This window comes from Euphorbia lathyris, chromosome 3, assembly GCF_963576675.1.
Source record: "Euphorbia lathyris chromosome 3, ddEupLath1.1, whole genome shotgun sequence".
NCBI classification, from domain to species: Eukaryota; Viridiplantae; Streptophyta; class Magnoliopsida; order Malpighiales; family Euphorbiaceae; genus Euphorbia; species Euphorbia lathyris.
In genome coordinates, this window is record NC_088912.1 from 100,603,461 (window position 1) to 100,620,438 (window position 16,978).

Sequence of the window (16,978 nt, forward strand, 5' to 3'; positions counted from 1 at the left end):
TGTTGTATTTGCCACATGAGAGGAATGGTGTTTATTATGTGAAGAGTGATGAGAAAAGCCATTGTTTTGTTTAGAGAAATGTTTGAGAAGACTTTCATTGTGCAAATTGTAGAACGCCTGGCATCTCAAAAAAAAAAAAAACAGCCATTGGAGAAGACGATTCATTTGTAGGAAGTTGGAGCTGTAGTAATTTTGATGGATCTAGAGAGAAAATTTGGAGAGAAAAAGAAAATCAAGGAGAGAGAATGCAAGTGCAGAAGAAAAAAATTAGAGAAAGAAAATCAAGGAGAAAGAAGCAATGGAAGAGAGAATGGAAAAGCAGAAACAAATTGTAGAGAGAAAGAAAATCGAGGAGAGAGAATGGGAGTACAGAAAAAGTTTGGTCAATTTTTTTAAAAAATGGTCAATTTTCGTATTGACCAGTTAGTGACCGGTAAAACGTACTAAATTGTCCAGTCATGGTTAGTTCATGTATATTTTTATAACAAACTATAATTCAGGTACCAAATGTGTGAATTGGGGTATATTTAGGTACCATTGGTGTAATTTATTCTCAGTTCAATTAACACCTGATTTATTAGTTACACATGTACTTTACATACCTGAGTTTCATTGCAATTTAGTTTCTATTAGTAGATTACTACAGGACATGAATTATGAGGTAATAGTTACCCATAATCTTTGTCTATTGCAGGACAAGCAGACTTTGAAGAGGACTGTATAACTGAACTCAGGAATGGCCTATGCATTTTGACACAGAATGCATATGATTCAAACATATATAGTTGTATGATGCGCCGCGAGTCTAGTGGTGTTTTATACGGATGTTGGTGTGATAAGAGTGAGCTACGGGACTATGGATGTTATATTTATAAGTGCTCTTAATTCGCTAGACGTCACGACTACTTAGGGGCAAGTGTACCCCGTCGTATCAAGTAATAATCCGGTTAAGACCGGGTATCGAATCCACGGGATTTATAATTACAAGTATTAAACTACTCGGTTTCGTATGTTATTTAAGCGGTAATTACTTTGGGGTAAAGTATGAACCAACTACAAACTACTCCTAAAGTATTAGTGAGACAGATTTTATATAATAAATACTCTACGAAGTGCAATGGCGACGGTAAGTTATAAATATGACAAACAAAGACTCCGAATATATACGATTAATGGTTTACTCTTGCAAAGACGACTACGTGTAGTTCGACCGACCCGTGAAGCACTTAGACTACGTGGTTCCTAGTCAAGGCGTGTCTAATGTTGGGGATCAGAAACTAGGGCCCGTAAGTTCCGTGGCTTGTCAATTCCTACGGTTTCCGGAGCGTCACTTCCGGTGAGGCAACACCTATATGAATCCCTAAAGATAGCCCGAATGGCGTCGGAAATCGCGTTCCCCTACACAATAGTCAATTATAAGTATCAAAACAAGTAATAAACATCAACACGTATATAGAAACGGAAATTGAAAATCATATATTATAAATATGGAGAGTAAGAATATAGAATACAACCAAACCTAGTACATAGGAAGAGTGCAAGCTAGTTAGCAAGCGAAGAGGGAAGAATCGGCCCTCGGAACTAGCCAACCGGACTCAAGGCCATCGCTTAGGTCTTGGAGGTGAAACTCTTGAGCTTGGTGATGAATGATGGAGCGGAACCTTGATGGAACGTGGGAATAACCGAACAAGCTCTCGAGGTGGGAGAGTTTTATTACATAAAAACTGAATCTAAACTAAGATGACAAGAATCAAAAGAAGTAAAATGTAGCTATGTTCAAGTCTATGAGCTGTCTAAATGAGTGCTAGTCACTCTTATTTACACATCAAGCTAGGGGTAGAATTGTAACTTCACAAGGTACAAGTATGGAGCAACATTATTTGGTGCAGAATTCTCAGGACACGCCCTGCGTGTCTTGCAATACGCCCTGCGTGTCTTGCTATACGCCCTGCGTGTCTTGCTATACGCCCTGCGTGTTTTAGCTCCTGGAATTTTATTGCTCGAATTACCCTATGTACGCCCTGCGTCTCCCGAAACACGCCCCGCGTGTCCCAAAACACGCCCTGCGTATTGATAGTTGACTTAGGGGACAATGCAGTCTGACTTTCAGGATTAGGCCAATTATTTCCGACATGTGTCATACGCCCCGCGTAAGGTGTCATACGCCCCGCGTGTGTTGAGTCATTTCCACATGGTGCCTGCGGATAAGACAATTATTTCTGACACCATGTTTTACGCCCCGTGTAAAGGGTGATACGCCCCACGTAAAGGATGATACGCCCCGCGTATTTGAGTAGATTTTCACTCCTTCCTCGTACCTGAAATACAAATCTTGAGAGCCGAGTTAGCTTGACGTTTTATTCTCTAAATTAAACTAAAAATAAAGGAAATTAACCGAAAGTAAGAAATTTATTTTTATTTTGTTATTTTATTAAAACACTCTATTTTTGTAATTAAACTTATTTATTTCTTTTAAAATTAAACCGTAAATCACGCTAAAAGATAGGGGTAAAATACCCCTATCATTGTACTAGTAATAATAAATCAGTGTCAACTAAGACTATAGATGAATTTCCTTTATGGCATTATAGGTTAGGTCATTTGTCTACTGGTAGATTGCAGCTTTTATCTACTGAAAATACTAATGTAAAATGTTGTAATACTTCTGTTTGCACTATTTGTCCCTTAACAAAACAGAAGAGACTTCCTTTTCCTAATAGTGAGACTATAACAGAAAGTTTCTTTGATCTTGTACATGTTGATGTTTGGGGTCCAATAAAACAGTCTTCTTTATCTAGTTATAGATATTTTCTTACTATAGTTGATGATTTTAGTAGATTTACATGGGTATTTTTGTTGAAATCTAAAGGTGAAGCATCTAATGCTATTAAGAGTTTTTGTAATCTTGTTTCTACGCAATTTGGTGCATCTATTAGAATTCTCAGGTCTGATAATGCTTTTGAGTTGCATTTACATGAATTTTAACAAAGCAAAGGCATAGTACATCAAACTACTTGTCCATACACACCTCAACAAAATAGTGTGGTTGAGAGAAAACACCAACATATTTTGAATATATCCAGGGCTTTAAAATTGCAAGCAGGCTTACCTTTGCATTTCTGGTCAGATGGTATTCTTCATGCTGTTCATTTGATAAATATCATTCCTACTCCACTTTTGAATAATACTACTCCACATGAAGTTTTGTTTCAACAGAAACCAAACTATGATGTTTTGAGAGTTTTTGGATGTCTCAGTTTTATGACAATTCTTACTCCTAAGTATACAAAATTTGATCCAAAATCTCATGCTTGCATTTTCGTAGGATTTGCATCTAATGTTAAAGGTTATAAACTCTATGATTTGACAGACAGAAAATATGTTGTGTCTAGAGAGGTTTCCTTTTATGAGACTGTTTTTCCTTATTTAACACAATCTCCTGCAGGGGGAGTGCATATTGTTCCCAATATTGATTTTACAGGTGTTATGTCTTATGATATGAATGCTTTGCCTGTTAATGTTGGTATAATTCCAGAAATTGACCAGCATGATGATATTGTAGATAATTCAACACATTTAACACCTGACACACACACAACACAAGATGTTATTGATGATAATAATATTGTGCAGGACATTATTCTTAGAGAAACTGTTACACAGAATTCTCAGCCTAATGTTGATAATGTTGTTAGAAGGTCTTCTAGGATTAGAAAGGCTCCTGAATATTTACAGGATTTTAAGTGCAATCAAGTATCAGCACAATCTTTTACAGTTGAGTCAAGTATGGCATCAGTTTCTCATAGATACCCTATAAATCCAGGCTTATCATATGAAAATCTTACTGATAATTATCAAAAATATGTTTGCAATGTTTCTAGTATTACTGAGCCTAAAAGTTTTGCAGAAGCCATTAAGCATCAGTGCTGGCAAGATGCTATGGAGAAATTAAGGCCTTAGAAAATACAAAAACTTGGGAGATTGTAACTTTACCTAAAGATAAGAAAAAGGTAGGGAGTTTATGGGTCTATAAAGTCAAATACAAGGCTGATGGGACTATAGAAAGGTGTAAAGCTAGGTTGGTAGCTAAAGGTTATACCCAACAAGAGGGTATAGATTTTTTTAATACTTTTTCACCTGTGTTAAAGATGTTTATAGTTCGTTTAGTTTTAGCTTTAGCAAGTATATTTGACTGGAATTTGTTTTAATTAGATGTAAACAATGCATTTTTGCATGGAGATTTACATGTAGAAGTTTATATGGAATTGCCTTTAGGTTATAAAGTAGAAGGAGATAATAAAGTGTGCAGGTTGACCAAATCTCTTTATGGCCTAAGACAAGCCAGTAGACAATGGTCTACAAAACTGTTTGAAACTCTTTTAGAATTTGAATATCAAAAGTGTCCTTTTGATCATTCCCTATATATCAAAAGAAAAGGAAACCAAATGACATTGTTATTAGTATATGTAGATGACATTATACTAACAGGGAATGATATTGAGAAAATTAATCATATTAAAGGAGTTTTAGACAGGAAATTCAAGATTAAGGACTTAGGATCCTTAAAGTTATTTTTATTTGTCAAAGAAAGTATATATTGGATTTGCTTGCAGAAACATGTTATGTCCATTGCAAACCAGCAGATACCCCAATGGATTCCAAGATCAAATTTTCCAAGGAAGAAGGCACTGCCTTAGAAGACAAAACCTTTTATAGAAAGATTGTTGGAAAATTGATTTATTTAGCTAACACTAGACCTGAAATTTCTTTTGCTATTAGTTGTTTGAGTCAATTCCTTGACTGCTCTACAGATATACATATGCAAGGTGTTAACAGGGTATTAAGGTATCTCAAAAAGACTCGAGCACAAGGCATTTTTTATCCCAAGAAGAGTACATTGCACTTAAAGGCTTTCAGTGATTCAGATTGGGCAGGGTGTGTAGATTCTAAAAGGTTTGTCACTGCATTTGCAGTATTCATTGGTGATTCCCTCATATCATGGAAAAGCAAGAAGCAGCCCACAGTTGCAAGAAGCTCAAGCGAGGCAGAATATAGAGCTTTAGAATTGACAACTTGTGAAGTACAATGGTTTCTTTACATGCTTGATTTTGTTGGAATACAACATAAACAAGCAGCTACAATCTTTTATGACAATCTGTCAGCTATTTACATAGCTAATAATCCTATTTTTCATCAGAGAACCAAGCATATTGAGCTTGATTGTCATTTTGTAATGGAAAAGGTGCAACAAGGGGTTGTGCATTTACTACAGATTTCTACACATCTTCAACTTGCAGTTCTTATGACTAAAGCTCTCCACAAATCACAATTTACAGATTTGGTCAGCAAGCTTGGACTTAAGACTTTGTGTAGTCCAGCTTGAGGGGGGATATTAGTTTACTTAGGATTTCAGGTAGTTAGTCAAATTGTGTAATTTTAGGGATTAAAGATGTGATTAGGCTTTTAGTTGTTGGATATAAATATGTTGTTATAGCCTACCCAACGGGGACGAAAACGATATGACTCTCTTTCTCTTTTCTGTTTTCGGCTCTCTCTGTTCTCTGGTTACAGTTTCTTCTTTTTCTTGTAATTTCTTCATTTCACTCCCATTAATGAAGATTACTTCATATTTGTTCAATTGAATATCTAACGTTAGTAATTTTATTTTTAATGTTTAAAATGGAGCAATTTTACCCTTAATGTTGGCACCTAAAAACAATTTTACCTCTAACGTTGATAAGTTGGGTCAATTTCAGAAATTATTATAAAACACATATATTTTGTTCTTTATTCTGCACCAATTGTATCAGTTGGTTTTAAAAAAGATTTTTTATTTTTTTTATGATTTAATAATAAAATTTGAGATTAATATTTATAAATTCAACGAAATATATGATTTTTTTTGTCCAACTCGTAAAAAAAAACAATATTTAAAAAAAAATTTAACACCTAATCATATGTTTGTTATCTGTTACTAATGGGTGATAAAGTGACGCACATGTGAAGTATAGATGACAATATTCATGGTCGAGAAGACAACTTGATGAATTATTTCTCAAATTGACCCAACTAGTCAACGTTAGAGGTGAAATTACTCTTGTCTGCCAACTTTAGGGATAAAATTGCTTCTAGATGTAAACGTTAAAGACATTTTTGCACATTATCCCTTTAAAAATAATAAAAATAACAGTTGCCGTTTAAAACCTAATAAAAAACTATATTATTTGGGATTAAAAAAATCAGCTTTAAAAAAACGGCTTAAAGCATTATTTGACACCTGATCTATCCAAAATTTTGTTATTTGGCTCCTGACCTATTATTTGGTCACATTTGGCCCCCGACCTCTCAATTGGTGAAATTTCATCCAATTTATATTATAACTTAACCGAACCGATATCTTATTGATAAGTAACGATATTTTGACACTTGAACTTGACACGCGATGTTTCATTTTTTTTTAAAAAAAAAAATAATAAAAAAAATACTAAACTAAAATTTATTAAGTTCAAGTGTCAAAATATTGTTACTTATCAATGATATAACGGGTTGGTTAAGTTTTAATACAAATTGGGTGAAATTTCACCAATTGGGATATAGATTAAGGACCAAATGTGACCAAATAATAGGTCATGGGCCAAATGATAATATCTTGGATATAGGTCAGGGGCCAACTAATGCTTTAAGTCTGAAAAAAAAACTGAATCAAACACCTATTGAATGTAAATTTATTGAACAAAAAATTTAATAAATTTCAGCAATTTTATGAAACAGATTTTAACCTTTAATTTACAAGGCAGTTCATTTTCAAAATCTAAATTTACCAACAGTTGCACTTAATTTTCTAAATGACAATTATAACCTTTCTTTTGTATATATATATATATAGTGAAGATTGTTCAAACTTCTCAACTCGAAAACAAGTAACCATGGCTAATCCTCAAGAGCTGGAAGCTCTCACCTCGGCTATTTCAGGTTCAATTTCTTCCGTTTTTGTTTCTTTTTCCGTGCAACATATGTTAAATTTTCTTCCTTATGTAATTTAAACTTATATGTGTTTCTAAATTTTTCCAGGACTTGGAGTTGATGAGAAGTTAATGATATCAATACTTGGAAAATCCAATCTTGAGCATAAGAAATCATTCAGGAAAGCAAATACTCACTTGTTCATCGAAGACGAAGAACGTTCTTTTGAACACTGGGATGATCAACGTCGTATCTATTTTTTCAGGCATGAATTTGTGCGGTTCGAGGTGTGTTTCTTTCCACAATATTTGTCTTTCTAGAGAATTTTTTGTTCCATAATGTTAGACGGTTTGATTCAATCCATATATATTAATTGATGTTTTACCAAATATACCCCTATTTAAGTTGCATTTTTATTTTAGGAATAGATAAAAATTAATTAGTGGATGCAACTAATACAAGGGTAACAAAGTTTTTTAATTAAAATTAATTGCATTTCTTAATTGTTGTGCCTTAATCTTAAAAGACAAATATTATGAAACAGAGGGAGTACTATATATCTTAAATTTTTAACCCCAAAACTCATCGCGGCTTAACTTTGCTTTAACCGCCTTTTTGTCGGAAACTAAGAACCACATTCTCCAATTAAGATGACATGTTACAAGTCATCAAAATTTTCCCATGCTAAAATTATATATATATATATATATATATATATATATATATATATATATATATGTTTTTATTTTTCCACGTGGCAAAATTTTGATGGAAAAAATATTTTTATAAATTAAATTTTCACGTGGAGAGATTTCGATATCTGTCATCCACGTGACATGGTTGGGAAATGCGTTTGTTAATTTTCGGACAAAAGGACTATGAGTGAAATTAAAGTTAAATAACGAATATTTCTCATTAAGTATTTAAAATTTATGGTATTTATGTTCCATTTCTTGACATTACTGTTATTTTCTTGTCATTTATAATTTATATTGGAAAATATAAATTAATTAACATGAAATGATAATCCATTTCGACACTTCCGTATTTTTATATTTGGTACAATTTGTATTTCTTTTTTGCTCTTGTTTTCATATATTCAATTTATGACTTGTTTTCTGGTTGATTTGTTTAGAATCATAGACCGAGGGGAATGGGGTCACTCAGTATCCGTTGACCCCCCTTCGCCTCCCTCTTTCGGGAGTATTAATTAAAAGAAATTTGAATTAGTGATGGTCGTCGCTAATATGTTATTTTGTCTATCATCTCACTACGTTTAATATTTGTGATAGATTTGGTATCATTGATGGGTTCTGGACGGAATTATTTGTTTCTAATGTTCGCCTCTCTTCTGTAAGAAATAAAAGAAATTTGAATTACTGACGGCCGTCACTAAATGTATTATTTTCGTCTCACGCTATTTAGAATTTGTAATAGATTTGACATCGTTGACGGTATCTATTACATAATTATCCTGTTGTCATGTTCCCCTCTCTCCCCTCTAAACCTGAAAATTTCGTGTTCGAGTCGTGTTCTTGTTGTGTCATTTTCGGGTTCGTGTTAAAAAGAGTAAACCCAAACACAACTCAAAAATTTCGTGCCACAATCGTGTTAACCTGTTTAGATTAATGTCGATTTCGTGTCATGTTTTCCGGTTACATATAATTTTGTTATTCATATATATTAATGATAACTTCTAAAAATATAAGAAAATATGACACTATGTTTAAATATTTTATATTATTTTCAGGTTAGTATGTTAACACTAACCATCGAAAACTCCACTAATATCATGTTAGGGGTCTTGTAATGTGTTTATAATAATTTATGAGGTTTAAATCATAGTTGCAAGTAATAATTATAATTTTATTATCTTTATTAATAAAGTGACATATAAAATGACACATTACATACTAAGCTAAACCCAAACACTAAAATTGCTTGTTGATTTTATGTTGTGTAATCGGGTCGTGTGTACTTTTGGCACCTCTACTCCCCTCTTCCTGGAGAAATAAAAGAAATTTGAATTACTTAGGGTCGTCGCTAAATGTATTATTTTCATCGGTAATGGCACTATATCCAATATTTTTTTGATAGATTTGGCATCATTGACGGGATCTGGACAGAATTGTCTGTTTGTAATGTCCAACCCCTTCGTAGAGGAATAAAAGAAATTTGAATTACTTACATTCGTCGCTAAATCTATTATTTTCGTTGCTAATCTCACTCTATTCAATATTTGTCATAGATTTCGTATCAGTGGCGGGATTTGCGATGGAATTATCCGTTGTAATGTTCCCCTCCCTACCCACTTTACGGCAGAAATAAAAGAAATTTGAAATACTTACGGTCGCCGCTAAATCTATTAGTTTCGTCTCACTTTATTCAATATTTGTGATACATTTGGTATCATTGACGGAATCTGCATCGTTTCTAATGTTTAGTCTAAAAAACATGTAATTTTTCACATATTTTCGTCCATCGACCCTCTCTGATTTTTTTTTTGCTCGGACACTGTTTAGAATGCTTGGGTGCTATGGGCTATGCATCCGTGGGAAAGAGATGCCCGATTGATACACGAATCCTTAAAGGAAGGTCCACAATCTTATGGTGTAATTGTGGAGGTTGCATGCACCAGAACATCAGAAGGTCTTTTAGGGGCTAGAAAAGCTTATCATTCTATATTTGATCACTCTGTTGAAGAAGATATTGGGACTCATATTCATGGCAGCCTATACAAGGTAACGTACATTCTCATATATTGACTCAATTTTTTGCTACGGTTTTGTACGGAAACTTTGATTTTGAAGCGTTTTTACATTTCAGAAACAGATGATATTGAGACATTTGTTGTTATAATGAAAACACGACCCAATTTTATCCGTCACTGCTAAATTTAGGCTTATTAGAATCACATAGTATTGATTAAAATAATCCTAAGGCGTAACCTAATAATTGTAGATCTAACGGTTTTTGATCAATCACTAATAAGGTGTAATTGATTTAGCGACAACATATTTCCATATTGTTACTTGCCCACTCGCCTTCCTAAACGGAGGGATGCCTGCAAAGCTCTATTAGCTATGTTCATGGGTTGAGTAGGTGTAGTCGAGTCAGGTCTAGTCCGGCTTGCTCATAACTACTTTGTCCAAGCTGAGTCCAACCTATATTATATTTACATCAGATTCAAGCCAGGTTTAGCCATGCTAAGGAAACTAATTCCCAAAAACTAATATATCTATATTAAAAAAATAAATTAAAACTAAAAGAAAAATAGAGATATGATTATAAGCAATAAAAATATTGTAAACTAAAATTTAGTTAATTAATTCAACAAAAATCAATAAACACAATTTAAATAAAAGAAAAAACATTTAACAAAATAATAATTATAATGATATATAATATATAGAGGAAATTACATAGAAAAACAAGTTTGAATTTTATTTTACACTTAACTAATTGATATATTTATATCTTATCATTTTATGATTTTTCTTTATAAATATATCAAAATCTCATATTTTTACTTTCAGTTTTGTCAAATTCAGTTACTGATTAAAAAAAAAAAAATTCTGAGAATTTCTTTTGAGTATTGGAAACTTGTAAATATTTAATTTATTTATGATAATCATGTAACTAACCCTAATATATATAAGGGTGGGTCGAGCTTGGACCTTTGAGATAAATCAAAGTCCAACCCATTTCATATGCGGTCTTGAACCGGTTTATACCGGATCCGGCCAAATATAAAATAACATAGTGATAGTTTACAAATTTAATTCATGGTTATTTAATGAAAAAACGTATAGAAAATGCGATTCTAAGGTTAACATCTTATAATGCAATTTCAATCCTCATAATCATCAATGGAAGTTGATTTTTTTTCTCATTAATAGAAGATATGCAAATTAAATGCTTGTTGGGTGGCCAGAATGCTGGAGGGTAGCTAGAAATTAACTTGCACATGAAAAAAAAGTACAATCTTTCGTTATTAAAGCTTGAAATTGCACGGTCGGGTAAACATTAGGCTTTGAGATTTCACTATTTATACGTGGAGGCTAAATCCATTCACCCGCAATAAACATATAGCAAAATTTGTACATTGTCTCAAAGTTGTATGTACAAATCAAAGCCCACGAGAGTGGACTTGGACTCGGACTTGGACTTGGCAGGCTCGCAATGCAACGAGCCCATGAACATATCTACTAGGAACAATCACTTCCAAGATTGATGCTAACGGACGGGAGATGCAAAGGACCCCGTCCCGTGCTCCTCCCTTTGCCTCTGTTTTTGAAGAGATTTCACGTTTCAAAACCCGAAACTCTGAGAAACTTCTACCATTCACTATGTCAATATTTTGTGTGTTGAAAGGCCTATTAGGCTCTGTTCTTTTTGACTGAAATTAAGTAAACTGAACTGAACTGAAATAATAATATAATCCTTTAACAATAGCAATACTTAAAATAAAAATCTTATAAAAATAATAACAGTTCTAATAATAATATGATAATAAAAAATAATTATAATAAATAATTATAATTATAATAAGTAATGATAAATTACTGAACTAAACTGAATGCTACTGATATTACTATACTGGAATTAAGTGCCAAAGGCAGGGTCTTAGTAACAAGAAAAAGGGTCTAATTGATTTATTCCTTAAATTGTATGAACAGCTCCTGGTTGCTCTAGTTAGTGCCTATAGGTATGAAGGGCCAAAAATCAAGGAAGAAACTGCAAAATATGAGGCTGAAACACTTGCTCTTACTATTAAAAGTGGTGCTAAGCTAATTGAGGATGATGAAGTGGTAAGAATTCTAGTAACAAGAAGCAAACCTCATCTCAATTCCATCTACAAACACTACAGGGATGTTACTGGCAAAAGTATCACTGAGGTACAGTTATCTTACTGTTTACTATTACTGTTAGGTGTTTGTTGTTGTTGTTATTAGCTATTTGTTATTGTTGATAACGGGTAGATGTTAGCTTATATTCGTTCCCAAATATAGATACAAGGGAAAAGTATAAAAAAGTATCACCCAATTATCATAGTTATCTTACTGTTTACTGTTACTTTTAGTTGTTTGTTGTTGCTGTGAAAAGTATAAAAAATTGTCAGTGGTTTGCCTGTTTGCAAACACTGGCTTGTGGTTTAAAGATTTGCAAGTAGTGGTCTGTGATATGTTCTGTTAACAAAACTCAGAATTTTAAAGGATAGATAATTTATTAGTCCCTACATTTTTACCTAACGCACTGTTTCGCATTTTAATAATACATTATAAAGTCCTTACCTTTGTTCTATTTAATAGTTTAGTCCCTCAAATATTTGAATTATTGAATAGTCTATAATGGACTAAACTGTTGAATACAACAAAAGTTAAAGATCTTATAAGTATTATTAAAATAACAGTATGTTAGGTAAAAATATACGGACTAACAAATTATTCATCCAATTTTAATTACACCATTAAGTTCTGGCAATTTTTGTATTTTAAAAAAAATACATTTACAAATCGACTAAACAAGCTCCACCCAAAAACCATATAGTAGACATTTCATGTTTTTTTTTTATTAATGTGTCAATTGATGAATTATATTGACATTTAAGTTCATTTTACACAACATTAATTCCATTTAGCTGCGTTTTATCAATATTTTTTAACGATAAAAATATTATTGGTTGTCACCAGAACTGTGTTTTATTAATAAAAACATACCGCATACTTCTATTTCTGAATTGTGTTTATAAATAAGTCAAACCACGAGTTTTTTTTTTTTAAAACTTTTTCCTCGATATATTAATTGTTTTTCAATTCTAACCAAATAACTTATTAGTCTGGATTTTCTTGATTCAGGATGTTGGAGATTTTGACTTGATCTTTAAGCAGACAATTGAATGCTTGTTTACACCATATGCATATTTCAGCAAGGTAATTTTAATGTTGCTGCCAATTTCAGTTTCAACAGAACTATAACTTCTGAAAAAAATGGATAAAACATCTCTATGGTGTTGTTCGGGACATATTTTCCAATCTATGGTTGGCTGGGAAATATTTTTAAAGAAAGGGCTATTTTTAACCATGTGGTTAAAATTAACTAATTACGGCTCACTGTTCACCGCAATTGGTGAACATTTATATTATGTTATTATTTTTTATAATGCACGAATACGATGCGATGCACCTGTAGTCACTAATTACTGCAGTTCCACTGTCGCAATCACTACGTGGGACCGCCGTAATTAGCGAGGAGCTCTGTGATTTGCAGAGTTTCTCATCCCAACATACCCGGGCTAATTATAGCGGTCCATTATCTATAATCACTAATTAGCTAGCACGTTTGGATGCCATAATTAGTGAGGAATATCCCGACATAAGTTAGGTAATTACGGCGGTCCCACAACCGTAATCACTAATTACGACAGTTTAGGTCACCATAAATATTGATGAGAATTTGTACGTCACGTCCTTCCTCTCGACTGCAAAAAATAATATAAATTTTTGGGTTAAGGTGCAAAACTACACCTAACGTTTTGGATCAGGAGAAATTTTACCCCTAACGTCTAAAATGATGCAATTTTACCTCTAACATTGGTAGCTAAGAGCAATTTTACCCCTAACATTGATAATTTGGATCAATTTTACCCCTATTATAAAACACAAATATTTTTGATCCTTATTCTGCACCAATTGCATATCAATTCGTTCTAAAAAAAAGATTTCATGTTTTTTATAATTTAATAATAGAATTGGAGATTAATATTTATAAATTCGGTGAATTTTTTAATTTTTTTTTGTCCAATTTGTACAAAAGACAGTATATTTTTATTTATTTATTTATATTTTATTTCACATCCAAACATATGTTTGTGATTTGTTACTGATAAAATGACGCACGTATGAAGTGTAGATGACAAGATTCATGATCGAGAAAACAGTTTAAGGAATTATTTCTCAAATTAACCCAATTTATCAATGTTAGGGGTAAAATTGCTCTTGGCTTCCAACGTTAGGAGTAAAATTGCACAATTTTAGACGTTAGAGGTAAAATTGCTCCTGACCCAAAACGTTAGGGGTATTTTTGTACCTTAACCCTAAATTTTTACTAGTTAGCTGTAAGTGAATCAATTTTGACCAGTGTTTGGAAGCTCATTTTTTGCAAATATTTTTTCAACAACCTTGAATTGGGAAATATTTTTCGACAAACCTTGAATCAGGAAATATTTTTCGACCAACCTTGAAAGTTATTTCTATATATTAATATTTAATATATGTATTTATTTATCAGGTACTAGATGATGCAATGAGAAGTGATGCAGATCATAATACCCAAAATGGGCTAACAAGAGTGATTACAACACGAGCAGAAGCAGATTTGAAAGAGATTGAAAAAGAGTACAATAGCTTATACGGAAATTCTTTAGCCGCGAAAGTTGAATCCGTCGCTAAAGGGAACTATAAGGATTTCTTGCTTTCCTTGATTGGAAGAGAGAATGAGTGAATTTTTGATTTGATTGCATTTATATTTTCTTTCATGTACTTTGTTTGACATGTCTTCCAATAATTATCAACTAGAGAATGATGAATAAACTGAGATTACATTCTGATTATGTCATATTGGTCCCGCTATTTGTTTTAATTCCACCAATTAATGAGATTGTCAGGAGTCGAACCCTCGACTGACGGATAGTTAACGTCCAATCGTAGATCTTATATTAATCTCTGAAACCTATACTTTTCCAAACAAAAAACCCGCCGAAAATCATGGTTGCATGGTGAATTTCAATGGTCGGGATGCAATGACCCCGTACACCCTCTCTCACGGCATTTAGTTCCAATACTAGTCTTATTTTTAATGTTTTACTCCAATGAGTAGATTATTATTTTTTTTTTTTGAATGAAGTAGATTATTTGTTTATGATTGGAAAATAAATTATATATTTATATATCTATATATTTTGGAAGGAAAATCAGTCAGATCCGGACCAGACTGACCAATAGCTTAAATGCTAACTAAGTGCCCGTTTGTTTCTATTTTTCGGAACTATTTTGATAGAAAGTGTTTGATAAAATTTCGAAATACCTGCTTTTTGCAGAAAAAACAACTAATATCTACTTCCTATCAGCAACAAGTTAAAACAAACGGACCTAAATTGGATTGAACAATTTTAGCTTTCAGTGAGTTTTTGTACTTAAATTGGTTTGAAATCAGAGATAAGAGGTTGTGAGTTCGAATTAAAAAAAAAGGGCCTAATGCTACCCCAACCCCCTTAACTTATTTAAATTGGTCATTTTACCCCCCAACTCATCGAATGTCCTATTTACCCCCTTAATTCTATAAAAGTGGTATTTCTCACCCCCTCAACTTGTCCATTTACTCCTCCAACTCATAGAATGTCCTATTTACCCCCTTAACTCCATAAAAGTAGTATTTTTCACCCCTTACAATCCGTTATCAAAGTCTAAATTGATAACTCTTTTTAAACGTTAAACCTATATTTATGCTATTTTGTACGTGGAACCTAAATTGATACTTCCCCAAAAATCATAGGCCTATTTTGGTAAATTATCCTTACATATAATGTATTTAACTTGTTTATATTAATGTTCTTATTTGTATTTTTTATTCGTTTGAACAAGTTCTATTAATTTTGTACTATAAATGGGTAAGAAATACCACTTTTATAAGAGGGTAAATAGGATAATAAGGGGTGAGAAATACCACTTTTATAGAGTTAAAGGGGTAATTAGGACATTCGATGAGTTGAGAAGGGGTAAAATGATAAATTTGGACAAGTTAAGGGGGTGAGAAATACCATTTTTATTGAGTTAAGGGGGTAAATAGGACATTCGATGAGTTGGAAGGGTAAAATGACCAATTTGGACAAGTTAAAGGGGGCTGGAGAAGCGTTAAGCCAAAAAAACATATAAAAAAAAGTTGAATGATTTGATTTAACTTAATAGTTTATTTAGTTCCGTTGTTAGATTACATTGTTTTTGAAAGTTAGTTAGTTACTAATGATTTGTTGCTATCAAAATATATAAGAAAAAAAGCTTAATATATTGGCTCTGTTTGGGAATTAGCTGTTAGCTGTTAGCTGATTACATTAGCTGTTAGCTGATTACATTAGCTGAGTTGACTAGCTGATTTGATTAGCTGTTTGTGTAGACCTGTTTGGTAAAAATTAGCTGATTGATAATAGCGGTTTGTGCAAAAAGATGAATAAGGGCATTAATTTTGGCGCAGGAGAAGAGAGAGTCTATCTATTAGGTTTAAAGATGTCAATTAATTTTAATATTGCAAAACGCTAATTGAAAAAGCTCCTTTTAAGAGCTTTTTCTAAATTAGCGTTTTCATCCCAAAACTCTCTCCCAAACCTCTCTCCACCTAACACTCCAATTAGCGGTTTCAGTGGTCAAACCTCTAAAGTTGGTCAAAACCACTCTTTTTATCCCAAAACGCTCTTTACCAAACATGGCCATTATTTGCTCCCTGAACTTATCTAAAAAACTTGATTAGTCCCCTTAACTTTCAAAGTGTCCTGAACGCCCTCTCAACTTGCATAAAATGTTCACTTAGCCTCCTAAACCTGCGTAAAATGTAATCAATTGATCACTTGGTAACAAAAAAGTAAGTTAAATGCGGAAGATGTATTTTACGCATCTTAGAATGTTACTCCCTCCGTCCCATAATATAAGTCGTTTTAGAAAGTAAATTTTTTTCCAAAATATAAGTCGTTTTGATTTTTCAAGAACTTTTAGTTTAGTTTTTCGGTCTAAACATTAAATATTTTGTATTGATCTATGTGCTTTTGAACATTCCAATATTTATTGCCCAATAGTGACATGAGAGAGAATTTTTTTTTAAGTTAACCAATGCAAATTTATTAACTTTACTCAATATTAATTATATTTCTTAATTTGTGTGAAAACCTCTTAAACGACTTATATTATGGGATGGAGGTAGTATTACATAATTAAAAAATAGATTAAAAATGAAGTTACTGTTTGTT

The 16,978-nt window shown here is 32.5% G+C and overlaps 1 protein-coding gene across 1 annotated transcript; it reads left to right on the plus strand.

Moving 5' to 3' along the window:
• Nucleotides 1–6,902: 6,902 nt before the first annotated feature.
• LOC136222830 (annexin D4-like) lies at nt 6,903–14,466 on the plus strand. Its single transcript, XM_066010535.1, has 6 exons — nt 6,903–6,972; nt 7,072–7,250; nt 9,486–9,704; nt 11,643–11,861; nt 12,822–12,896; nt 14,254–14,466. Exons 1-6 carry the CDS (start codon nt 6,927–6,929, stop codon nt 14,464–14,466), a joined length of 951 nt encoding a protein of 316 aa, XP_065866607.1. The 5' UTR covers nt 6,903–6,926.
• The last annotated feature ends 2,512 nt before the right edge of the window (nt 14,467–16,978 follow it).

Bases quoted from the DNA above. Each gene is read 5' to 3' on its own strand.
- LOC136222830 (XM_066010535.1), top strand. From the start codon at position 6,927: ATGGCTAATCCTCAAGAGCTGGAAGCTCTCACCTCGGCTATTTCAG. The intron at 6,973-7,071 runs GTTCAATTTCTT...AAATTTTTCCAG, and splicing joins TCTCACCTCGGCTATTTCAG to GACTTGGAGTTGATGAGAAG. The intron at 9,705-11,642 runs GTAACGTACATT...TTGTATGAACAG, and splicing joins TTCATGGCAGCCTATACAAG to CTCCTGGTTGCTCTAGTTAG.